This window comes from Phodopus roborovskii, unplaced genomic scaffold (genome assembly GCF_943737965.1).
Source record: "Phodopus roborovskii unplaced genomic scaffold, PHOROB, whole genome shotgun sequence".
Classification (NCBI taxonomy): domain Eukaryota; kingdom Metazoa; phylum Chordata; class Mammalia; order Rodentia; family Cricetidae; genus Phodopus; species Phodopus roborovskii.
This window is the reverse complement of record NW_026126470.1, coordinates 18246068-18273021: the sequence shown is the minus strand read 5'-3', so window position 1 is coordinate 18273021 and position 26954 is coordinate 18246068. Positions and strand designations below refer to the sequence as shown.

Here is a 26954-nt window from a genome sequence, read left to right as displayed (position 1 = left end):
GCTGTTTCATGAAATGTTTACAATAACAGAACAAAGCAAGTCCAAAATCAAGCCATTTTTAAAAACATGGGTGAAAATATCAGAGAAGCAGGTTATAGTCAGGTGAAGAAATGTCAGCTATGGGCTTCAGGGGCTATCTGACAGCATTCTAAGTTAGCTCTTTGACTGGTCCAGAAAAGACTTTTGTTTGGTTAATACAGTCTGAGAAATGACATCTGTCTATCAGAATGCTCCCAGAGTCAAGAAAGAAATAGCTCTGTAGGAGCTAAAGATAGTCCCAAATACACCGCAGCTGGACTCCCGACCTGCAGCAGTCCAACCTCTCCACAGTCATGGACACTCTAATCCGCCAATCAGCCTTTGTAGACACGGCTTCTTTCTAGGTTTCCTGTTCACAGTATAATCCCATCTGCATAAATGCTATTGACTATTCATTTATTCATTTACGTTACCACTCTTTATACACATGCCAGGGTATGGACAATGCCCCACACTCACACCGACCGTACATACCACACACAAACATGCACATATACACACATCCTATATAAAAATCACTTTTATGTCGCACACCTTTAATCACAACACTTGGGAGGCAGACACAGGCAGATCTCTATAAGTTCGAGGCCAGACTGGTCTACAGAGCTAGTTCCAGGACAGGCTCCAAAGCAATACAGAGAAACCCTGTCTCAAAACCCCAAAAGACAAACAAACAAAAATTAAATCACTTTTATGGAATTGATGAGTAGAATCCAGATGCAAGATATCTTAGCAATTAGCATACCTCAAATTTTAATGTGCATAGAGATCTATGACTTTTAAAACTATTTTATTACAATAATTACTATTTTATGGGGGTAACATGTGTCACAGTAAATGAATGTGGGGTCACAGGACAGCCTTGTGGAGACAGTTCTCTCCTTCCACCAGGGATGAAACTGGGGTAGGCAGGCTTGCCATAACAAACACTTTTAATGGCTGAGGCACCTCCAGTCCACGGAGCTGGGGGTCTTGTTCAGTGGAAGGATCTGACATGGGGAATTTGGGGTAGGACTGGAGATTCTGCATGTGTAACAATGTCACAGGAAGTCGGAGTCCCCGATACACTTCAATAGCTTGGGTGACTTTTCTGAGCCATGGATAGTGGTTTTACTTCAGCAGTGTTGAGTTCAAGCTCCAGTTTCTGTTTCTAAGGAACTACGGGATAAGAGGATAGTCACTGCTAAGCTACAAGATCAGAGCTGAGTTTCCTGTTTCTCTTCTGTGGGCTGTTGAGAAAGACTACTATAGAAACGTAACTGAAAGTGTTACGTAGACTTTTGGCCTAGGACCAGTTTAAAGAGTCATGCAGATGATGGAAGTGAATTTACATACTAATGACAGAGAAAAACTTTAGAAAGGGCGGGCATAAAAACAAAAGGCGGGACCTCAGGAATGCCCTCTTGGATGCGCATGGGATGTACCATATTGTGGAGAGGGGCGCCTCATCCAAATTATATGAAAGAACGGAAGCTCTGTTTCTAGGATTATACCTAAATCGAGATACCTGAATTATCAACTTTTATCTTCATTCTGTAAGGCAACCAACGTTAAGACTGGAGTTCAGGGTCAGCTAGTGGTTCAGCTTCCTGGTTTCGAAGCAATCCACACCCCACGAGTGTGTGCCTCCCCTGCCCCACCCCACCCCAACCCCGTGCTCCCCGTGGGCCGGCTCCTGCAAGCCGCGCGTGGCTGGAGTTTGCAGGGGCTGGAGGGAGGCGGGCCGGACGGGTCCATGTGCGCCACGCGGAGGGGCGCGCGCTGCGCGACCGGGGTGCGCGCGGGGGGAGCTGTGTGAACGCGGGTGGCCGAGGGCCGCTGCGATCCTCGAGGCGGGGCGGGCACGTGGGGTCCCGGGACTGCGCGCTGGCCCCGCCGCTCTCCCCGTGGGCGGCTCGGGGTGGCGCAGGCGTCCGGGGCGGGGCGGAGCGCTGTGCCGTCTGCGCTGCGGCGGCGGCGGAAACAATAGTGCGGATCGTGGCGCGCGGACGGCGACCCGCGGAATCGGACGGTAAAGCTCCTCTCCGAGCCGCTTCGGCGCGCAGGGCCGGTGCCGGGACCGACGGACGGACAGACGAGAGGACTGTGTGCTCTCGGGACCCGGATCGCACCCCGCGCCGGCCACCCACGATCCTCGAGTGGCGCCCCCGGGACCCTCCGATCCGTAGCTGCCGGGTCTCCGACGTGTCCCATCCCTTCCCGGGTGTCGGCGTCCCCACGTGCGTCTTCCCGCAGCGGAACCGGGAACCGGGTAACCGAGTTAGCGGGACGCCTCCAGGCGCCCGGCGAGAAGTTGGCAAAGCCGCGTCCCAGCGGCTCCTTCTGGCCGCCGGGACCGACCTGAAGTTGGTTGACAGACCTAGTGTCTGTGCGGGAGCCACCGCGGTGGGCGGGTGTCCCCCACGGGCAGACTTTTCCTGTCCCCGTGCTTTTCACAGTAAAACTGGGATACTGTACTCCAAGCATGGCGATGCTTGCCTGGTGGGGCTGTTGTAAACGCCACCTTTTCCCTTTTTCTGTGGGTACTGCAGGCCTTAAGCAAGTTCTTGCCTTTGTGTAACTTGCCTTTTCTCTTTCTCCATAGCGGCACTATGAACGAAGAGGAGCAGTTTGTAAACATTGACTTGAACGATGACAACATTTGCAGTGTTTGTAAACTGGGAACAGACAAAGAAACACTCTCCTTCTGTCACGTTTGTTTTGAGCTAAATCTCGAGGGTAAGGACGCTGTGGTTTTAACTGCATGCCATGAACTTTGTACAACTTTTGCTGAAATGTGTTTGAAGGTTAAAAACTGAAATTGCTTGAATGCCCAGAGATTGTGCTAAGTGATGATCTGCTAGTTTTCTGGAAGTGACACCAGCGCCAGCGCTAACAAACTGAGGGAAATGTTTGTCTTTGAAACACTTAACATTGTTAACCTCATTTTCACTAAGATGAAATGAAATGCAGGTATTGCCTGGTCAACATGAGATTTTTTAGCACATGTATCTCTCTTGTATTAAGAATCAACATGACCATTTACACAGGCAGATGTAAGTCTATTCTTTTCGGCCCAAACTCTTAGTCACTATTTGCCTATCTTGTGAAAAGCTTAAGAAATTTTAAGTAATATCCTTTACTTTTAGTTATTTTGAAAAACCGAAAGGACTTTTACATTTTATGGAAATGAAACTCTTCAAAAGGTAAAATAAACCTTTTGCTGAAGGTTATGTTGGTGCACAGTTCACTGGGCCCTGAATACCAGTATGTTGTTTCCAGGAGACATAGGATTTAACCTTAACTTCTTACACAGTCATAGTGAAACCCTGAATCTTTTTAGGTTTGTATGAGTCACACTGAAAGGAAATCTTAAAATTCCCAAAAAAAACTAAATTTGTTTTTTTAATTTTGAGGCTGTAATGTGTCAGTGGGAAAAAAGCTTACTAGATATTAGTTAGATATTTTCAGATGTCTATATATTTGAGGTTTTAGTTTGAAAACAGCATTTCATTTTGTCATGGCCGATGTATTTAAAGATTTCCATGATCTTTTATTTATTTTTTTGGTTAGGAGGTACAAAATGACCTTATTGATATATATATATATATATATATATATATATATACACACACACACACACACACACACACACACACACACACACACACACACAGACAGGTGTTGTGATCATAGACTATGATGTTCCTGTTAGGACTTGTTACTTGGAATGCTATAGCTTCCAAATGGCGTATCATGGAGCACTGTACAGCTTCTGTGGATTAAGTAGAATGTCTGTTACTCTGGCTGTAGGGAATGTGGTGATTACAGCTAGTTTTAAAAGGGTGACTTAGAAGTATGATCCTTGAGCAGAGTCTGCATTACCATGGTCTGCATGCCACACTGAAAGGAACACACTCATGGTTTTCCCTGTGAATTCTGATGCCGTGCAGAAGCTTACGTTTTAGAAGGGCAGAGACATCAGAAATGATGAAGTGCATCCTCTGTATTTTCCCATGCCAGAAACTGAGGTCTGGCTGGTGGGTTGCACCCGGTTGCTGTAGTGGTAACAGCAAGCTGTTGTTATGTGCCAGGCAAATGTATGCTTCGAGCACATCTGTGCCAAGCATTTTACTAAGCATCTTACTGGATTATCTTCATTTAAAATAGCTCTGGGATGCCTGCTATTATTACTCATTTTGAATGTGATGGAATGGAACCTTAGAGACCTGAGCAATGCACTTTGAAGTCGCATAGCTAGTAACCGATGGTCCTGGGCTTTGAAGCTTGGCCATCTGGTTCTCCTATAGGTGACCTTAATTCCATTGATCTCCTGTCAATAGGTAGTTAATTGTAGAATGGATGCTAGAAATCTCTCCTGCTGAACCCTAACAGGTTTGGTTCAGCTAGCTTTCCCTGTCTGGTGCTTCCTCATAAGTACATGACCATGCCATAATAAATTTTTATTAGAAACTCCATTTTCATAATTACTTTTCTAGCCCTAATGAATATGCCTTTTAACTAATTGTTTAGTTCTTGATAGGTGAGCATGGCACTATCCTGTTTTTGAAACAATCATTGCCTATCAGTCCAAAAGACAGAAACAGTTCTCAACCTGGGTTAGAACTATTTCATCTTCTGTGTATTAGAGTTAAAATTCTCCCCAGTTTATCTATAGTGTTAATCCCTTGTTCACAAATACATTTGAGGTTTTACTGCACTGGTGAGCTATTTGTTATAAATGTGTTTTGTCTAGCATTGTTATTGTGGTAGGAAAATAGACAAAGATTTCCACAAATAATCAGTTTTTATATCACTATCCAGGTTTTTAAAAAAAAAAAAAAAAAAAAAATGGAGGGCTGGCAAGACTGCTTAATGTGGGAAAAGATTTCCTGCCAGGCCTGAGTTCAATTCCTGGCTACAAACATGGTTTAAGGAAAGAACCTGTTTCTTCAGACTGTCCTCTGACCTCCGTGTTTGAGTTGTGGTGTGCACATAAACACATTTTGTTTTTAAATCAGTGGGAAAAGTGATATAATTCCATATCAGAAAAGGTATAAGTTAATAGTCTTCATCTTTGTTAGTGGAATTATTATAGTTTTTCTCTCTACAACTGGAATGTAAGAGGGACTTTAATAAGATAGTTACCTATACTAAGTCAGTGTAGTTTTCTCTATGGTGTGGTAATATCGCTGTTGCTTAAAAACAAACAATAACAACAACAAAAAACTTTCTCTCTCAAGCATATTGTTTGGTTTTTAGTGTATTTTCCCTGCAGACAGCCCTAGTAAAATGAAAGTGTCTTGTAGATCATGGCAGTTAGACTAGTTTTCAGTTCAGCATTCATAAATAAAAATGGCATTTTATATGCTTTGGACTGTTTACATCAAATGAACACTGGTCTAATAATAGGCCTCTTGTTCAAAAGCTGTGTGCATGCATTAATTTCCACAACAAAGACAAAGGAAGAAAGGGAATTGACAGCAAACAGGCGGATCTTATGGAGGGGCTTTGTGTTCTAGGCATGGCACTGCCTTGTCTTTTTTCTGTGGTTTCATAGTAGGTAAAAGGGAAGAGGGTACTTTTATGTTTCTAATACATGGTCCTATTCTTCAAAACCCTAAAAATGTTTCAGGGTCTTCAGTCATTAACTAGTCATGCCCAGAACTCACCAATAGGACGGTTTGGGCCCTTGTAAGATAAGGACACAGATACACAGGTGGCTGTGGCCCAGTTTGGCCTAAGGCGCTCTGATATTTTGCACACAGTGTTAGTGATCATGTACACCCGTAGACATCTAGTTTATTGTGGTAAATTCTCTAAACCTACTTAATAACCCAATCACCACCATTGCCTAAACGGAAGCCAGAGTGCTAGGAGCCTGGGATGCGAACAACTGTCCTGTATCAAAGGTTTAACGGTCCTGGGAGAGGATCCAGGGAGGCAGTAGCTAGTCTGCACTCTTTAGTTTCCCGGTTAAGTAACTTAAGCTTTCCTTCCTATAGAGAACAACTCTTAGATAAAACTAAGTCATTTCCTGTTACACCAACGGTTTCAGTGCTGTTAAAGGCCATGAGGCCCTTCAGAACTGGAGTTTGCTAGCTGATGAGTGAGCATGTGTCTGGCTTCTCTGTGTAGTGTATCATCGGTCTTCCCTAACTTCTTGTCCTTTCATGGGAACATATGTGAATTTAGCTCCTGAATCTTTCCAGCAAGAAAAATATGTATTTTGCCTGAGTAAAAGCACAGGTAAGCCCAGCGCCTACCTCTATTGTCCCTCCGTCCTGAGTGTTTTAGACCACAACTTTGTTCATCACTAGTCACTGTTAAATCCTTGCTTCTGCTTGAGAGACGGAAATGGTTGTTTATTGTCTAAGGTCTTCTTTTCTCCCTCCACACCTGCTCTAAGTGCCAGCATCTTTCCACTCAAGCAGACTGACCCACTGCTTGAGGCTAGGAAGCAGCGAACTCAGCCCAAGCTCAGCTTAACTAAAAATGCTCGGGAGAGATGCTGGGCCATTTGTAGAGAGCTCCCTTTTGATTCCCAGCACCCATAGGGTGGCTCACAACCACCTGTAACTCCACTTCTGGAAGAGCTGATGCCATCTTCTCTGGGCACCAGACACAAACAGTACACAAACATACTTGCATGCAAAAACCCATACACACAAAATCAATCAGTCAATCTTTAAAAAGATAAAAATGCCATTTTTAGTTAACCTGAATGGAAAGCCTAATGCAGTTTCTACACTTATAGACTTATAGTGATCCTTCCCGAAACTGCTCTTGTTAGCACTGAAAAGGACGGAGTGCCTTGTAAATGGCTTTGTTAGTAGACAGACCCTCAGACCTAAGAGATAAGAGTGGGAAGTGGATTTCATTGGTGATGAGCTGAAATTTTAGACTTTCCAAAGAAAAGAAGCTTAAACTAGACTGGCACCTGGTGAAGGCTTGTCTTAACCAAACTCCATGTAGAACAAGCTAGGTTCAAATTCTTAATGCCTGACCTACTTATAGTAGCCTATTTTCATGACTTAAACTTTTCTCCTTAACTTACTAGTCTCAGTAACTTAAAAGTCCGGGTTGAGTTTGAAGTTTGGGTCACCCACAAGTGTTTGTCATGAAGGCTTATTTGTTGAGATTTGGTTTGATTATATGTAACAGGAAAGGAAGATGAAATCTAGTGTTGTAATAAAGTGGAATGAGTAGTTAAATTTGTCATATCAAAAGTTGGGGGCCAGGAAGATGGCTCGGTCAGTAAAAGGCTTGCTGTATAAGCATGAGATATGTTGAACCCTGTCTATCATTTGAGTGAGAACTAGGCTTGGTGGCATGTTCCTTAGTCCTAGTGCTGGAGAGGCAGAGCCATGAGAACCATGGATTTCACTGATCAGCCAGTCCATGAGTTCTACATTTAGCGAAAGACCCTGTCCCTAAACATCAGGCTGACCCCCAGCTTGTACCTGTGTACTCTGATGCACACATACACATGCCCCAAAAGAAGTTGAGTTAGGAACTGCAGAGTTGGTATCTCCACTCCATGAACGGAAAGACCAAGCCTGGGTGTATGTCTGTTTCCCTTTCTCTAACACATAGTTTCCATCTTCAGGCTTGTGTCCAAGCCTGGGAGCACTGAGCTTAGAAGACAAGTAATGTCAACATTGCCGCCAGTGTGGAAAAGGAGCTTTCCCTGAGTTCCACCAACCAATCTCCTGCCCTCGTGTTCACAGTGTTCAGGAGTTGCTGCTCCAGATGAAATTGATGTTTTACCAAAAAAAAAAAAAAAAAAAAAGTATAGTGTATATTGAGTAGGCAACTGATAAAATGGACCACACATCTTTTTTTTACCCCAATACAGTTTCACCATAGTGAAGGCAAACTGTTTCCATTACAGTTGAGACCAATTAGTGTTCAGATGAATCCTCTAGCCTTGGGGCTGAAGCGGATGAGAGTTCTTTGGATAATGTGTGAAGATCATCACATGCAGCCATACCTAAAGTGGTCTTGTCAGGAAGCTATAAGGATTTTCAATTTTTTTTAACCTACCTCAGTCCATAAAATATCATAATTACTCCAACTCCCCAGGAAGAGTGTCCCGGATATTTATTATTAGATTAGAATGGATGAAATTAAACTTAATTTAGTATATGTGATGCGGGGACTCTCCCCTGGCTTTTCCTCGGCCTCTGTTCAGAAGAGACTAGTGGCCTTCTCCCCTTCCCCTGGGTACCTTTGCAGAGACTCTCAGCAGCTGAGCCCGACATCCATCACTCTGCCCACCACGGCCCAGGAACTGAGCAGCTAGGCCAGGTCTTCCATTTTGACCTTGACACTTTCCTTCTGACTTTCCTCCTCAGGATACCATAGCCAACACTACTGACTTGATTGCCAGTTGTCACCTCCAAGACAGCCTAATAGTTTTCCTTCTTAGTCTTGATGTAGTATGCCAAAGTACATGTTAACAAGATCAACTGTCATTATTGTCATTTGTCCAGAAATAGAGCATGGATCTGTTTCTTTGTCCTGATGGTTAGAATAGCACTGCACAGTGGCTGGTGCTGAGCTGGGTGATAAGGAGCACAGCTTCCTACCCTGTACCTGTGAGGTCCCAAAACTCCACACAGTGATATATACTCCAGAACCAGATGGAAATCCCCAGTGCTGTGAAACCGAGCAAGTTCCTCATCCGCACTGTTGAGTTTGTCTAGAAGCTCATGCTCATCTGCATATGCAACAGGAAATGACTAATGCTTCCTCTCATTTAGTGATAATCTGTAGCAAAAACGCCATGACATTGAGTGGGGAAATTGGGAGCCCTTACCTTATGAGCCGATTTTTAAGTATAATCTAGCAGTTGTTGTCACACAAACATGTATATTTATCCCATCTTGGCTAAACAGAAACAACTTTATCCTCATTGTGACATAATGAAGGCCTTTGAAGTAAGTAAAATTGCCCTCCAGTGTCAAATAAATAGTAAAAGACACCAGAGGGCTCATATCCAGGTCTCTGGTGCCAGAGATGCTAGAGCTACAGCCCCTGAGTAAAGGGTGTTTCTTTGTTTCTTTGACTTTCTTCCGTTTACTCTGCTGTAACTGTACATCCAACTGGTGGTGGCGCTTTCTCTATGGTAGTGACATTCTCTTTGTAACAGCAGCACCTTCCCTGTGATAGAGATATTCTCCCTGTGATATTGGTACTCTTCCTGTGATGGTTCTGCTCACTCACTATGACACTGTTTCGAGTTTTCCCTTTCTCTCTGATGGGTCCTTCATGCTCCTTTGTAGTGTGTTGCATTTGTTTTTGTTCAATGAAACAATATTGATGTGTTTTGCCCGAGCCCTTTTAGCCTCGCCCCTGGTCTTTGTGACCATGTACATGAGGCTATCTAGCAGATCACCTTCTATTTCTCTCCCTCCCCTCAAATTGCCTATATTTGCAGTTAATTTTAGACATCATCACTATATCCCATGAACACCTGAGCCTGTATGTCTAAAGGTAGATTTCTCTACCCCATAAGCCATTTCTGAGTGACTGGATGAAATAACTGAAATCCTCCCTGCGTCTGCGACCAAAATATTTCTGTTGGAGATGAAGTGTGGAGGTGGTAAAGACACACACCTTGCTGAATTATGCAGGAGGGCATCTCTACAAAAGGACCGTTCCTGTTAAAAATCCTTTAAGAAGTTCAATCCCTCAGCTGGGCTGAGGCTCATATGCGTAATTTTGAAACACAATAGTCGAGGCAGGAAGATTTAGTGCATTTGAGACCAGCTTAGGTGCAGATTCAGAGCCTGCCTCACACAAACAAAAACATTCCTTCAAATGAGCAGCCATCGCGCTACCTCCCTTCAGCTCATTCTTTTCTCTTGTTTTGGGACAGGATTTTGCTATGTAGCTCTGACAGGCTGAAACTCACTAGGCAAACCAGTCTGACCTTGAACACAGAGATCCCCAGCCTCTGCTTCCCACCAGTGGGGACTAAAGACGTGCACATCACCTCCCCCGCCTCAATATTGTTCTTTTTATTGTACTCTTGGTGGTCATGTGCCCACCTTACTGCTGTAGGAACTTGCTTGTGTGTTTGTCCCCTGCAACCTTTCCCTTTCTCTGTGTGATTCCATAAAGGCCGGGTTGGAGTCTGACTTACCAGCAAGTGTTCAGCTTATCACAAAAGGACTAGCAGAGAAGTTCATTGAAGGTGGGATTATCATTAATTTTAGTACCATTCCCACATTACTAAATTGATACCAGGTACTCTGCCATTTAAAAATCATTTTTTGTTTCTTTGTGCAAAAAGTTGGTTTCCTTAGTTTTCTAACTGTTTGGTTAGCTCAAAGTTATTTTTACCCTATAATTATGAGAATGTAGTTATGACGGATAACCAGATTACTGAGAGGTGTTTATGCCACCTAAGATAAAATGTAAGTCAGTGTTTGCTGCTCCAACATTATTAATAGGTTCCTGCCTTCATCTCCATTGCAGATTTGTTATAAAAAGAGATATTTATAGCACTGTGGTCAAAATAAAGAGAAGCTAAATTGTCTGCTGCCAAAGTATCACACTTGAGTGGTTCATATTGGTCTGAACTACAAGTTAAAATTTTAGCTTTTGACAGCATAATTAAAGAATCTAATGAAATGCTTACCTGGGGCTTGAAGGTCAGATAGATGTCCTGTAAGTAGTCTGGGGTCTCTTCATCTCTCTCTTACCTGTTAAAAAAAAAAAGAAAAGAAAAGAAAAGCTAGTTTCTCAGTCCGAACCTTAACTGGGGAGATGGTGATTGAGGAGACAGAAAAGGGTTTAGACAGTTACTGAGACTCTAGGTACTAGATCCACGACTGGGTCTGGCTGGCTTGTCCCATTCATGTGGCTGCTGCCATTATCAGGCTGTCTTCAAACGACATTCATCTTTTTAGCTTTCCCATTGAGACACTACACTGCCACTCTTCCTGAAAATTCGTGTCCCTGTGTCCCACATGGAAGTGGATAGTTAAAACTGCTAAGTCTATTGTATCATAGTTATGCTATATTGTTTCATAATTTAGCTTTTTTATGATAACATCAATACAAAATATAGAGTAAATTTAGAACAATGAATTAAATTTATTTAAAGTGCACCACTTGATGTGTAGGACTATTTGAGAAAACTTTGCATGGTATGGTTTTATTTAATTGTGCCACTTTAAATTACCTGAATTTGGTGTATTTTTATGTACTCAGGAAACAGACCTAGTCTTTTTATTCAGTGTGGTTACAGACTTGGTATCCTCCATTAAGGTGAGGCTCCCGAAAAGATGGCTGGGGCTTCCAGCCATGCATGCCCTCGTTCTCATCCTCTTAATCGGTTGTCTGTGGCCCTGTCCTGGTCAGTAGCCTGCCCGTTGTGGTTACATTTCGACGAATTAAAATGAAACCAAATTCAAAGTTGAGTTCCTGGGTCACACTAACCTCATTCCTGATATTAAATATCAATGTGGCTGGTGTTAGCAGTATTTAATAGCTTAGATAGAGCACATACATCATCGTAGACAATGGTTAAAAGATCAAGCATACAAATTAGAACGTAGACTCAAGTGTGGGCTTTTGTACTCTTTTAGTAATAAACAGTTGTTATGTAGGTGTGTTTTCCCAACTTTCCAACTGTTCCAATGAGAAAGTAGAACTCACCCGGAGAGGGCTATTCTGGTTTGCTTTGTTTTTTTTAAATCATTTGTAATTTATACACACTATCAATACATAAACATACTTCCACCTTGGCTTCTCTGTTTATTTTACTTAACTTTTCTGAACTATTGACTTACTGTTTTCCCTTATAATTCGTTAATTGAAGTAAGCTGATTTGATTACCTGCTTAATCCTCTTAACACAAAATCTTCAGCCTGGCATAACCAGCCCAGAGCAGAAATCTTTTGCCTTGTAAGACCACCTGTTGTATGTCTTTCTCAAGTCAGCGGTTCTCAAATATGGGAAAGCCACTGAACCCGTCTGTGTGCTGACTTATGTGATCACTGCTACCCCTTGCTTTCCAGTGCTATGTCAGGACCTTGAGCATGGCGACTTTATTTAGGCATTTAAGTGGCACTTGAGTTAGCTAAACATGGGAGAGGTAGAGAATAGGATTCTCCTTTATCACAGTAAGCCTGCAGGCACAGGGAGCAACTACTCCAGCTTTCTAAAGAAGGAGCTATCCTGGGGAATTTAGTCCCAGCTAAGCATCCTTCCACTCACAGCAGTGGTTGACAACAATAAAAGGGGAGTATCCCTTTGAACCACAGCTTGACTTATGCTTGCTAAACAAATGCATAGTAATGTAGTTAGAATGGGTGTGTCAAAGCATTGTTCTAACCAGTCAGTTCAGACAAACACCACGAGGATTGTAACCTGTCCTGGCTCCAGAGCCTTTGAGGTCACAGATATGTGTGAATCCATTCAGGCACTGGTATGGACTGTTTTGATTTGAACAACACCATTCTCTGTTCTCATGATAGTGGCCCTCCATAAGCCAGTGGCTGAGAGACTTGATTTAATAGCCACCAAGAAATCAATAATTGTATATGAGTATTTTGTTTTCTCTCTCTCTCTCATGGAACCACTCAGTGCTATCCCTACTACTGACATGGCTTCTTTTATGTTGTTCATCAGAAATGGTTATCTGCTCCTCAAGTAGACTTCCATTCATTTTCATCTTCTCAAACAGAACCATATGAATATCCAGTCATTTTTATAATTAACAATTGCTTAAACAAACATGGCATTACTTAACATATGTGAATATTTCTACTGTCGTAGCAACTGAGGTAAACTCATCAAAAGAAAGCACTTGAAGTCCTGGAAAATTATCTAAGCTGTGCATAGTGTGAGACTCCATAAAAAGAACATTTGAAAGCAGTACTACTTATTATATGAATTAATGCACAATAATCGTCTTATTTAAACATGATATGCTTAAATTATTTCACTCAACCTGGAACCTGAGTCATAAGCTCCCTTGACTAATTAAGGATAGAAAAAAAAAATGTCACACAGTCCTGCCAGTAGGAAAAACCCAGAAAATCAGAACGGGGTCAAGTTGATAACTAAATATTCACCAGCTCATCAGGTAACGTGATTGAAGAATGCATGAAGTAAAGCTGTGTGGCATCAGCAGGGACAGTGTACAAGACCATGTTTGTCATCCGTGGGGACAGTGTGTGAGACCATGTGTGTCATCAGTGGGGACAGTGTACAAGACTATGTTTCTTCACAAGACCAGCTAGTGAACCTCCCAGGAAAAAGATGCTTGGTTGATTTCACTACTAGTTAATCATAAATAGGATCTGCCAGAGATTAGGATGGATAGGATGAGAAGTACAACTCTATAGGAGTTTTGGCATTAACGGCTTTTTTTTTTTTTTTTAAATAACTTTTGGGGCTTCGTGTCTTTTAGAAAGAAGCATTTTAGTCCCACAGTAAGCAGATTAAATAAGAGCCCAGGAATAGCCTCAATTTTAAAAGTAACAGTGACAATTACACGTAAATACTCATATTTCGGTAGTCTTTGCCCCTCTGGGGGCTTTGATAGGCAATTTTATTTTAAAGAGAGAATTAAAGAATGTGATTGTGAGGACAACCTGCCAGGTGGGTAATCAGGAGAGTCTTTTGGACATAGAAGAAAGATTTAAGTAAAAATTGGGTGTTCTGGTTTGTTTTCTGTTGCTGTGATAAGAACAGTTAGTCAGCTGTATCAGGTTGACAGGTAAAGCTATGACAGTCCCTAGTCACTTTTGACACACCACTTTAAACTAACCTTGTCTTTCATATTTGTCTCTAAGACCTTATTTTTAATATTCGGGATAAAATACAGTACAGTCTTAAAACTCCCACAGTCTTTTAAAAAATTCTATCACTTAAAAGTTCAGTTTCTCAGTGGGTCTCAGTCTATGGGACCTCTGACAGTGGAACCAGGATGTATCCCTGGTGCAGGAACTGACTTCAGGATCCCATTCTCCATGGAGGGACACTCCCTTAGCCTAGAGACACGGGGGGGGGGGGGGGGGGGGCCTAAGCCACACCCCAAATTTTGACAGATTTTGATGATCCCTAATAGAAGGCCTCACCTTCCCTGGGGAGTGGATGGGGGATAGGGTGGGGGGTTGGTGGTGGTCATGGGAGGATGGGAGGGAGAGGGAACTGGGATCGATATGTAAAATAAGAAAAAATATTAAAAAGGAAAAAAAAATTAAAGTTCAGTTTCTCTTTAAAATTACAGTCCGTTAAGTTTGGGCTCTTGGAAAATCCAAAGTAAGTTAAATACTTTATTATTCTAAGAGGAAAGAACCAGGGCACAAAGAGTAATCGTACTTAAGTAAAACCAAAGTCCAGCGGTGTAATTCTAAAATCTGGTCGGTAGCTCGGTGCCTGACATCTGGGACTCACCTGTGAGCTTGGCTCCAAAGGGCTGTGGCAGATCCCTCCTCCGACTTCACCATCTGTAGCACACATGCTTATCTCTTAGACTCAGGGCAGCTCAGTCCACACCTGCTGCTGCTGTCCTTAGTAGATGCCCAACATCCTGGCATCTCCAATATCCTGGGTCTCCAAGTTCAGCCAAAGCTACACCTTCACCAGTGGCCTCCTCTGACCTCTCACAGTGTCATTCATGCCTCAGCATTTGTCCTTGGCACCTTCAGTCCTGAGGTCTCTGATAACAGAAGTGATCATTTCTCTAGTGTTAATGTGAAATGGTAAATTAGAAAAACACATAATCTCTTAAGAGTTTTTAATATAAAATGACAGGCATATTGCTATTATAAACTGAGACACATCTTTTCTGTGTTAGAAATTAATTTTATATGAAGTAGTCATGGTATTATTGTTTTTACTTCTTTGCTTTTGCATGGGATAGTTAAAGCATGTTTACAGATATTTTCGAGATTTATCCAGGTAAAAATGTTATTATAATTTAAACAAAAATGTTAAAGGCTCTAACCTCACTGGGTAAGCAGGAGTTTATATGAATCAGCCCTTGTTGCTTTCTTCAGTGGATTGCTATTTAAAATATATAATGAAGTAAACTTTATGATTTTCTTGGCACACTGATACCACAGGAATCTACTTATGTATTAGTGCCACTCACCACTTCCTGAGACTGTCAGCCCTCTAGACTAAAGTGTAGGAATGACTTCACTGACAGGTGCCCTTAATTATCCTGAGTAAGCTGCCCAAACTGCCTGCTACCCTTTAAGTGAGATGGTAAATCTGCATGTAAGCTGTCTGTACATGACAGCTGGTAAAATAGGGCTTTTATTGTTGTTGTTGATGCTGCTGCTTTTTAAGCATCCTCTTAACTTTCCCTGATGTGTTTAACCACTTCTCATCACACGGCAGACAGTAAGACCGGGGATTGCCTGTGAGTAAGCTAGATAATGACCCCTTTCTACACAGAACTGACCTGGCTGGCAAGACACAAAAGCCAGTGAAGAGGCCATTGCAAATACCCCGTGTAATAGCTAACCTAGGTGTGTTGCTTAGAGAAGACTTCTCAGAGGAAGTGAGAACTAGTTAGAAGATGTGGGTAATGGCCCAGGTTTGCAGTGGGTGAAGTGGGCTTTAAGATTTTTATGGATGAAGGAGGAGGAGAAAGAGAAGGCAGTGAGGGAGTTCCAGCGAACATCTGGAACATCTGAGCATGGGGCAGGAGGGCTCTCAGGAGCAGTGCTCCATTCTGGTCAGTGGTTTCCACACTCACAGGGAGACTGGGGTTTGAGTGTCCCGAGGGGAAGCAGAGGAATCTCATTTCAACATGGTGAACTCTGGGAGTCTGTAGGACCATCGAAGAGCAAAAGCTGTAGGGTATACAAAGCATGCACTCAGGGTGCAGAGATGCTATCAAGGATGAGATTTGGGGCAAGCTGACCAAGTCCCAAATATCAGCTAGCATGGCTTTTTTATCTCTTACTGTATGCCGCTGAAACAATAATTTCACATTATCTTACTAATGACTAGACTTTCAATTTCAATTAATAAAATTACAGTTTGAGCTTTTAAAGTTAACAGGGAATAAAGGATGTAACTTTTCATGTCTCTTGAATTTTTTTTTTTTTTAGCTTTGGTTTTTTTGTTGTTGTTTTGTTTTGTTTTGGTTGGTTGGTTGGTTGGTTGGTTTTGTTGTTTAACCTAGCACCTCACTGGCTTTCCTTACTCCATTTTCACACATAGTTAGACAGAATCATTCTGGCAGGCATTCATTTAAAGCTCTGCATGCCTGATTTAACCTTAGTATGGAATGAGAACTATTTGACTTTAATAACATGTCTTGAATTATAAAAAAATGTATGATTGTTTTGAAAAAGACATTTTGTATTTGAAAATGTATCCTATATTTTTAAAAGTTTCACTAAGAAAACTGGGAGCTATAAAGGGATAATCAAAATATTTCCAATTTTTTTTTAGTGTGTCATGAATACTTATGAATTGAATTTATACCAGCTAATATGCTGTATAAGTAATAATTGTGTGTAATTCATTTCTTCTAGATAAAATTACCTTGATAAGTGTTAATGAGTGCAAAATTAAACTGAGAAATGTAGAAATTCTGATTTTCTTACAAAATAAACTGAAACAGTTCATTACATTTGTAAGGCTTTTATGTTTATGTATATATTATATATATGTATTCTGATTCTGGTATATATCTTCCAAGTAAGAACATAACTAGTTAGTGAAGTCCCATAGATCCTCAGACATTACAGGATACTGCCATTGCTTTTGTTTACCTTCCACAACTTGATGGTAAGATCATGTTGCTAAAGATGACATATATTTGAGTCATAGAATATAGCAATATTAGTCTGGACCAAGTCTGTATGTTCCATCCCTACGGGTTGTCACCATAGTGCTACAAGGTCCTGCGCATGCTACTCAAGGAGAAACATAGTCTTATCCAGCTGGGAATAATGGCTGGCCTGACAAGATACGCCTACTGGTCAATAGTGGCAGCGTTGTTACAGGAGTAACCAGTCATTTTCTGATTTGACTTAAGGCCAGTTCTGTAAGACAAAACTCATGCCTGGTACCAAAACTCATATATTGGACCAAGAACCCATGGCTGGTTAACTCATAGGTAGGCCTGTGGCTGGGTAACTCGTAGGCCTGTGGCTGGGGAGGATTAGTGGTGGAGGAATAGGGGAGGACCTGGAGAAAGGGGAATGGGGAATCAGTGTGGATTTGATAATATCCTTTTTAGGAACAATTTCCTTAAAGAATATGATTAGTGTATATTTCGTTGAAAAAAAAACAGTCTTTCTGGGGTACACAGGTTTGTAGTGTATGTAATTGTGTTCATTTGCGTGGGCGCACACGTGCAGACTCACGAGCATCATGTGGGAGCCTGAGGTTGATGTTGGGTTTCTCCTGGGATCACTGTCTATTTATCAAGGCCAGAGCTCACTGTGCTCTCGGGGAATCTGAACCCTGTTCCTCACACTTGTACAGCAAGTCTGTCCACTGAGGCCTTTCCCTGGCCCTTGGGCATCCTTTAAGTGGACATTGTAAGTATGTACTTCACGAAAATTAGTGGTTGCTGGGAACAAGAGTATGTGTAGTTATACTGTATGTGCTATGCCTCTGGACTGAGACTCAAACTGAATTATAAAGTTTTCAAAAATCTTTGCTAGTCATAAAGATATCCCTGTCCCTGTTGAGCTAGAGCCATGGCTCTGTCAAGTAAAGCCTCTGCTGGGTTAGCATGAGACCTGACTCGTCCCTAAAATGCACAGAGGCTCATTGACCAGACCGTGGAGTTTCAAGTTCAAAGAGGACTCTGCCTCAAGAAATGGAGGAGACAGCATCCACGACAGACACACTTTGTTGACTTTGGCTTCCACACATACGCATGCAGATGCATACATACAGCAAACCAATAAAGATATTTTGAGTATAAAGCTAAATGGAAACATAGACTAGGCTACATACACTTTGTATCAGTGTCAATACTCTTCAACATTTACCTCTAACGTGCAAATAAGTCCTATCAAGAATCCATTACAGTTCATTTGTACTTAAAGTGATGTTTTATAGAAACTGTGAATATGTTTTGAGTTTTCATCCTGTCTTCTTTTTCCTTTAGGAGTACCAAAGTCTAACCTTTTACATACCAGATCATTGCGGGGCCATAAAGACTGCTTTGAAAAGTATCATTTAATTGCAAACCAGGATTGTTCTCGATCCAAGCTTTCCAAAAGTACTTATGAAGGAGTTAAAACCCTCCTGACTAAGAAGATAAACTGGATTGTACAGTATGCACAAAATAAAGATATGGATTTGGATTCTGAATGTTCCAAAAATACCCGACATCACCTGTTTAATTTCCGGCATAAGCCAGATAAGAAGTTACTCCCCCAGTTCGATTATCAAGTGCCCAAGTACTCTGTGAAAGGGATAGCTGGAAACACGGGTGGCCTCTCAAGCTATACACAAAGAATTTTGGAGCAGAGGGAAAATACAGGCTTCGGGCTTGCTATATTGCAAGACTCGGATGCATTGTGGCCTCGCAAACACAGCCAGGCACAGAAAAAAGAAGAGACGAGCTCTGGTCCAGAGGAGAATGTCCAGACACAACATCCACATTACAGCAGAGAGGAATGTAAGTAATGTGGGAAGAAGGAAGGTGGAGACTGTGGAGCTTACTCATTTGGGGGGGGGGGGGGAGGGAGTTGGGTAGTAGTTGGTTTCAGTTGGTTTGATAATTTCTCTCTCTCTCTCTCTCTCTCTCTCTCTCTCTGTGTGTGTGTGTGTGTGTGTGTGTACGATTTTAGATTTGGTGAACATAATATTTTAAGTGACAGGTTTGCCTCAGCAAAGTCAAGATGGCTTAAAACTTCTCTGGAAGGTTCTTGAGTATGTGTTATATACATACTCATTGGCACCATCATTCACTTTGTCACTTTTAGTGACCAAATAGAATGGAATTGGCAAAGTGAATTAAAAGTTCAGGGTTCCTACTGTTTGTGTAACTGGAGCTATTGGCCTGTATACATTGTCATGTCGCTAAGCCCTTATAAGACTAATTCGCCACGAGGTCAACTTAAACATCTGGCAGTTTACTAAAGGGTAGAGGGCAATAGGGACATTGATTTTAAAATTTTAAGTGACGTCCTTTGTCTGCACCTTTCTACAAAATTTCACTGAGGTGATTTTAATTGCCTTAAAATATTTTAGCTCCGAAGGGACCTTGACGGTGTCTTTCGACCAGTTCTTGATTCTTTGTGTGAAGGTTGTTTTGCTAGATAGACACTTCATAGTACTTTAAAGTAGTATTTTAAAAGCGCAGGTCATGACCTATCCAAAGCTTACTCAGAGTCCGTGTGAGTGTGCAGTGAAAGGGGAGATAGCAGAATCGAACAGTCTGGTTATGCTCCTTTTGTTTGTTTGTTTGTTCAAGCTCTTGTTTCCTGTGGATGATGGAGGTGTATCTTTAATGTGTTTCTTACGAGGAGGGTTTTGTGGTTAGATTTTGGTACTCTTTAAGAACCCATACAGGAGAGCTGGGTTTCTGTTGAATGTTGTATTGGGAATGAAGTGCACTCTTTGCCTGAGAAGCTGACAGCTTACTTTCCTGGGTCGCCTGTGGTAACAATGAATGTATTTTCATGTTTCAGTGAACTCAATGACTCTTGATGAAGTAGAACAGCTGAATACAAAGCTGCAACAGCAAATCCAGGGTAAAGAATCATTCTCGATGCTTTTCCTTCTATGTTAAAGATGTCGCTGTAAAATATCCCCTGTATGGTTGAACATTGTTAGTTTCCACATGATTTAAATTTAGAAATTAAGGTGTTCACACCTGTTGAGGTTCCTGAGGCAAACAGAAAGGGGAAGTTTCATTAGGAAAAATCATCTTAAGTAGAATGGAGACTGCAGCCCTCCTCTTGGCATCACTGACTTCATTGTGGGTCAGGCACCCTGGGGTTATGTGTTCCCATAGTTCCTTAGGGCTGTAGTATTAGCCCTGCTTATCTATGTGAACTAGAACCATTTGAAGCACATGAAAATTGTGAGGTAAGTGTAGTGACCACTGCCTGTTGTCATTGGCTTCAACTGTTACTAAAGCTTTCCTTACCACTTGTTTCCTTCCATTCCTTTCAACCCACCACAACCACCTGCATGGATTATTTCCAGATCCCTGACAGTAAATGTCAAGGTTTTGTTTACAAAAAAAAAAAAAAAAAAAAAAACAAAAAAAACAAATCAGTTACATGCTCGTTATTAGCTCTTAAAAAACACTAATAATTCTTTAGCATCATCATAGACATCAACACCTACAATAGTCACATCCTCATCATCTTTAATTCTAGCCATTCCCATTTGGGGGAGGCAATTAGTTGCCTGGAAACCTTTAAGTTGCTACAGAGATTATTCAGTCAGTAGCAGACTTCAAAACTTGAAGCACACAAGCCTCTGAAAACAATAAAGTAACACTAGTAATCCCAGTTTACATTCGTTATGTACATACTTGCTCTTTACAAGTAGGACCTCATTTAACTATCACAGTGTCCCTGTGAGCTGTTTGCCATTCGTATCAATTTATCCATAAAAGGAAACACAAATAAAAGGTTTAGATGACTTAGCTGAAGCACATGCATGCACACATGATTGGAGGAGCCAGGATTTTGAAAATCCAGGTAACCTGTTGGAAGTATCTTGGAGTTGCTGGTCCTGGATATTAATGAGTAGTTATTTGATAAGTCATTGCATACTGATTGCACCTACAAGTAGATTAAAATGGAGAAGGGGCTCAAGTGGTGGCCGCTGTTTCTACTCTGTATTCTATAGTCTTTCTCAGCTTGCCCTTGATAAAGAAGAGATGGCATCTCACTTATCTATAAGAAATGTAGCAGGATAACACTGATCGGCTTAGGAGAAAGCAGCTGTTTTCCTCTGCATCAATTAGTTCCTTCTTAAATTTACCCAATGCATTGAACCCGTGTTTACTTAAAATAGAAGTCTTGGGGGGTTAGCGTTCTGCCCACTAAAACTGAAACTACTTTCTAAATCCTCAACAGAAGTTTTTGAAGAGTTAACACACCAAGTGCAAGAGAAAGACTCTTTGGCATCCGAGCTCCATGTCCGTCATGTTGCCATTGAGCAGCTTCTCAAGAACTATTCCAAGCTACCATGTCTGCAAGTGGGGCGGGCAGGAACGAGGTCGCACTTGCCCATAAACAACTGAACTGGACGTAGCTTCTGTGCTTTACCCCTGCTGCTCTGCCAAGCATGTGTACCTCCAACACATTTGAAGAAAGTTATGGTCCATTTTTATGGTTGTACTTTGAAAGCATAAGATAATATTTATTATCTTAATCCAATAAAGAGGATCACTCTAGTCTAGGGTTAATCATTTGGCTTCATTTGGGGACTTTTTCTTATACTTACTAAATGCCCCTCCCTAACTTTTACCATGTGTGACTAAAATATACTGTTACTGTGTTTTTATTGGACATTTTCCATTGTAACTCAGCTGTCAGAACAAAAGAAGCCTAATAAGATCTTAAGTCAGTATAAACTACCAGAGATAATTTTTTAGAGAGAAGTAGAATTCATAATATCACCTTATTTATGAGCAATATTTTGATATAAAATTTTATATATAAAAATGCTATTTTGGGTATTTTTCATTGTCTTTGTAAATGTGTGTGTGAATGGCCGTATGTATTCACACTTCCGTGTGTGAATATGTCTGCCCATATGAAGATCACTGCATTTGGGGATACATTGTTTTTATAACTGTTGTCTTTCTTTCCAAAGATGAATGTGTTTTGAATAGTATTTGGAGAAGCAGTCTACCTAGCTGAGCTGTTTTAAGTACTAGCATATGAAAGTGAGATCAATCCCTCTCTAAAGCAAACATCCAAGGAACTAAAGCACGTTATTATTTGCTAATGAAAGCAGTTGTGAATTAGCTTAGGAAGGGAATGCTACCCTGCTGCTTGTGTCAGTCTCCGTAAAAGCAGAAGCTCCAATCTGCTTCTTCACTCTCATGACTTTCTCTGATGTATCCGGTTTGGGGGAATAAATAATCTCTCAGCCCTGAGTCCAGTGTACCAGGGTAGTTCCTATCCGCAGACTGTATTTGTCGTGGTTTTTTTTGGGGGGGATAAAATTATGTGTCCCTCTTCACATGAAATCCTAATTGTCCAAATTTTGCTAACAATATCACTAAAATTAGCCCCAAAAAAGGAAAGAAAAAGCATTTATGGTACCTTTCTAAGTTTTAAAAGCTAGAGGGAGAGAAGACTACAAAACAATCAAACAAACAAACAAAAAACAAAACAAAACAAAATCAACTCTCAATAAAATAAGCCTATTAAAAAAAAAGGAGAGATAACCTACTTGGAGTCTAGATTCTTAACTAATAAAAGCTATGACGCATCCAAAATTAAGTCAGGCTCTAGATGGTTTTTAACTGGTGCTTAGAATGTGTTTGTGTGGTACTTCTAAGGAAGGACAGCCCTTTAACTTGGCAGCTGCATGCATCAAGATGATTTCTGCCATAGTGTTGGCAGTCTGTCTGGGCAAGGGTCAGACTTTAATGTCAAACACAAATAGTGTTTTATTTGACTAAGCAAAAAGAAAAAAAACCCTTCCCTGAAGGAAAAACACCTTTTCCTAATGCTAAGATGTATTAAATTGGCCTGGGTTTGTGCATTAGTTGATACCCCCATTGGTTTTGCTTTTTCCTGGATACAACTTAACTTTGAAGCTTTTTGGAGGGAACTTTTGAAAACAATTCCAAAGTGAATTTAAGATCTGGAGAGTGGAGATGGATGAATGCACTGCCTTAGTTTTGATAAGCTTTACAGTGAATGTGTGCAATGTGGAAGTGTCCACATTTACAAGCTGGGGGGAGATTGATGCCAGGAAGTATTTCAGTGCTTTGTTGTTAAGGTTACATTTTCATGTTTGACTCTTCTCTTGCTTGGCACAACTCATTAAGAATATTAGCAGCCAGCATATTGCACACATTTGGGCTTCTGTCTTGATGGTGTAAAGACAGGGCAGTCATGGGAGTCTAGGATTCTTAGTATTTGGTGTAGTACTTAGTGTGATTCTATCATAGGAGACATATGGTGCAGTCCTAAATACCAGTGTTATCCAAAGAAAATGTTTGCTGAACTCTTTGAAGACTTTTCTGGCAAATATTTCATTTACTAATGCATTTTGACTGACTGGGATTTTCCCAATTACCAATTCATTTCATTTAGATATTTCACCTGAAATGTCAAAGGATGGTGCTCCTAAGTCTATATCTGGTGCTGGTAGTAACACTAGTACTCATCCATGTGAATTATGTTGGAGTGTAGTATTTCATATTGTTTACCCACCAGTTACTTATAGTTGGTTGTGTTGTTGCTGGTTTTTTGTCTGTGTGTTTTGAGACAGGGTCATGCTACATAGCTCTGGCTGGCCTAGAATTTTCTTAGTAGGCCAGGCTGGTCTTGGAATTTGTGGCAGTTCTCCTGACTCAGGAAGAGATACAGTGCTGTGATTCAGGTGTACATCCTACACCTAGCTTCACATACTCTCTTGATTGAATATGCAATTATTGTATATACATAAATAAAGATGAGGACAGAGTTGAGTTACAATTTAGGGAGCTATAAATTATCACAAATACTGATTTCTATATTTGGTTCTTTCTAAATAGTTGTCAGTATGTTTTGGGAAAGTTCAGAAGCAACTGTCACACGTGATTTCACTTTTTAAAAATAACAGAAGACAGACTGCTAGTGAACCCTTATGTTCCAGAGCTGCTGTGTGAGGAGTGAGTTAAAATTTTGTCATGCTAGATTTCATAATTAAACTAGCTAAAAGGTTTTAAAATCAAAAGTCAAATGTGATTTTCACAAGACTTTTATCTTTAAAGATTGGTGTTTTTAATGTGCCTGGCATACATCAGGCCCTGGGTTTAATTCCTGTCACCATATTAAATACACAGAGGTTTTGGTTTGGGTTGTATTATGTAGTCCAGGCTGGCCTCAAACTTGACATCAATCTTACTGCTTCAACCCTCTGAATGCTGGGGTTCAACATACACTGCACTGCCATGCCTGGCTGAACCTTTTGGTATTGGCCCACCTGAGATTATCGTCTTCTCCTTTGATTCTAGTATTAGTTTATGAATTACTTATTTGGAGAAGGCACTCACTTGAGACACCATGCTGGTGAGCCCAAGCAGTCGATTTGTCTCATTGTGCTATTCTTGGATGCAGTATTAGTTTCTAAGCTACATGTTCATTTCACCATAAAGTGCCCATTTTTATAAACATTTAAGGGTTATTTTTCAAAATGTGTTCATGTTGGTAAGCTGTTTCAGAAATGCAGTGAAATATATTCTGCTGCCATTTGATAGGTCGTGTATGAGTCCTTGGTTTTGTGTTGTATCATATCTGCTACTGAAAATGGCTTTTACCTTTTTCAGTTGTCTATGTGATGCTTACCTTGGTGTTTATACTGCTGAGAGGCCTGTTACATTTCTTGTTACCTTTTAAACTAATTATTCTGATCTATTTGTATTAATGTTTATCACTTGGGGTTTTATTTTCTTTCTTTTCAGGAGAAATTCGCTTTCCTTGTTAACATTATATGTAGCACGAAACAGGTGTGCTCAAACTTAAGTAGGAATCTTAAAGATCTATGTAGCTTTTTTAAAGAGTTCAGCTTTGTGATCATGGAAAGTAATTACATGTATATGAAATACTTTAATGGTAAAATATATTGTTACTTTAACTTTGTTATTTTTACTTTTTTGCCAGTTCGTTTACTGACAAATGTTACTATTGTCCATGCTAAAGCAAGATAAAGCAAGACGTATGAATAGTTTAAAAGCTCATAAGTATAAAAATTTTATTTCCCTCTATTAAGATACAACTTTAAAGCAGAGACGATTTGATTTTGGTCTGATTCCTTGACCAGATTTTTTTTTTTCTTTCTTTTTTTTTTTTTAGGAAATTTGATTAAAAAAAAAAAAAAAAAAGTCACTAACAGATAGAACCCTGAATAAATGCCCTTGCGGAATTTTTGTGGAGATGGGCACAGAAGAGTTTAGGGCTAGAGTGAGGAAGGGGGAGTAATAGGACTCTGTGAGGAAGGGGACTCACGCTGCGCTGTGAAGAGTGTGACTTGGCCTTGCATTCTTGCATTTCACTTCTTTTTCCTACATCAGCCCCCTCCTCTCAACAGCCTCAGGCTGCATCTTCCTTGATGTGAACAGGATCTGGAACTTTAAGGTTTTTAACACTAGTTTATAAATCATGCCTTCACTATTATTTTTAGTTTGAAGGAGTCTCTGTTATAATTATTTAGTAATTTTTCCCCAGTTTCAAGTTTACCAACGTGAAGCAAAAGTGTCATAAAGATGTACTTACTCAAAAGCTGTGTATGCTTTGGGGGTGTGGTTGGTTTTGTTAAGTGTTGTTTTTCTTTTCCCCATCCTACTGCTTCCAGAAGAGGTGGTTTAAAAAGTGTTCAGTAGTGTGTGTGTGTGTGTGTGTGTGTGTGTGTGTGTGTGAGAGAGAGAGAGACAGAGACAGAGACAGAGAGAGACAGAGAGGGAGGGAGAGAAAGAAAGGGTTGCTTTGCTTTATACCTGACTAGAATATGCTATAGTCATTGAACTTTATAATCTCTGCTGTTAGAAGTTTATTTTAAACAATTGTGCTGACATTTAGAAAATGAAAATGAAACTGCTGTGGTAAAAACTTAAATTTGTTTCAAAATAGTTTATTTAGTCATCTGAGTTGTTATATGCAATAATTTATATATTTGTTGTATTCTGCTTTGAAACTGTAACTAGATAAGCTTGTCTACTATTTTTAACTTTACAATAATAAAACAAATATTTTGTTATCTATCTGCTAATGCCAATTTGTTTATTTTTGTACGTCAATTTATTTTACTGTGTGTGTGTTGGGGTTGGGGTGCACCTGACTACCAGAACCTTCAAGAGTTAATTCTATCTTTCTACCATACAGGTCCCAGGGATCAAACTCAGTAGTAGTAATATTTGTTGTTGTTATTGTTCTTCTTTCCTTCTTCTTCTTCTTCCTTCTTCTTTCTCTCTCTCCTCATCATCCTCCCCCTTCCTACTCCTTTTAATCAAACAACTGACCTACATTGAATGTTCTGTGTACTCTAATGTTCTGTGTACTCTAACTCTGTTTATCCAGTTAGCTGTTTGTGAACAATTTGAGTTTTTTTATCCAAGTTGAGCTAGTAAGAATAAAAGTTTAGGGGGCTGGAGAAATGGCTTAGGTTAAGAGCACTGGCTGCTCTTCTGGAGGATGCAGGTTCAACTCCCAGTTTCTCCATGGCTGCTAATAACTAACTCCAGCCCCAGTGGGGTTCCAGTGTCCTGTTTTGGTCTCTAGGGGCACCAAACATACACATATACATATACATGCACACATATATATGGTGCGAAGAACACATATATATATAAAATAAAAATTTGTTGAGCATATTTCAACTGGCTTTTTAAAGCATATTTAAAACAAGGATATTGTAATATTCAAGATTACTGTGGTTAGCAGAATGAATCAATATTAAATTAGCCTTTACTCATTCATGGTTTAATTTTTATTAGGACTGATGAAATGGCTTGTGGTTAAGAGCACTTGCTACTCTTCCAGAGGGCCCATCTCGCTGGCCATGGTACAAGGTCAGAGGACAACTTTGTGAAGTCCTTTCTCCTTCTACCCTTTCTTTACCCAGTGGCCATCTCACTGGCCACTCCTGAATGATTTTTTTAAAGTCATTCTTAGGATGTTTTATGGTAATAATTTAAAACTGGGAAACAAAGATCATAAGTAGATTACATGATAATGTCTGAGAACTGGAACACTGAATGTGTTGGGGAAATGTTAATTGCCTTTGGAAGTCTCAAAACTCCAACAATC

At 40.6% G+C, this 26954-nt stretch overlaps 1 protein-coding gene across 2 annotated transcripts; it reads left to right on the top strand.

Annotated features, from left to right (window-relative positions):
- The first annotated feature begins 1893 nt into the window (after positions 1 to 1893).
- Positions 1894 to 21382, top strand: CUNH21orf91 (chromosome unknown C21orf91 homolog). 2 transcript variants are annotated; one of them, XM_051191783.1, is made up of 5 exons: positions 1894 to 2050; positions 2624 to 2757; positions 18128 to 18643; positions 19659 to 19721; positions 21063 to 21382. In XM_051191783.1, the coding sequence occupies exons 2-5, from the start codon at positions 2631 to 2633 to the stop codon at positions 21227 to 21229; spliced, it is 873 nt and encodes a 290-aa protein (XP_051047740.1). In that variant the 5' UTR covers positions 1894 to 2050; positions 2624 to 2630; the 3' UTR covers positions 21230 to 21382. The 2 variants fall into 2 exon arrangements, with proteins under 2 accessions (XP_051047740.1, XP_051047739.1); XM_051191782.1 differs by lacking the exon at positions 1894 to 2050 and adding an exon at positions 2061 to 2258.
- The last annotated feature ends 5572 nt before the right edge of the window (positions 21383 to 26954 follow it).

Excerpts from the sequence above, each read along its gene's own strand:
- CUNH21orf91 (XM_051191783.1), top strand. The coding sequence starts at position 2,631 with ATGAACGAAGAGGAGCAGTTTGTAAACATTGACTTGAACGATGACAAC. Across the intron at positions 18,644-19,658 it reads ACATTACAGCAGAGAGGAAT|TGAACTCAATGACTCTTGAT; the intron begins GTAAGTAATGTG and ends TTCATGTTTCAG. Across the intron at positions 19,722-21,062 it reads GCTGCAACAGCAAATCCAGG|AAGTTTTTGAAGAGTTAACA; the intron begins GTAAAGAATCAT and ends AATCCTCAACAG.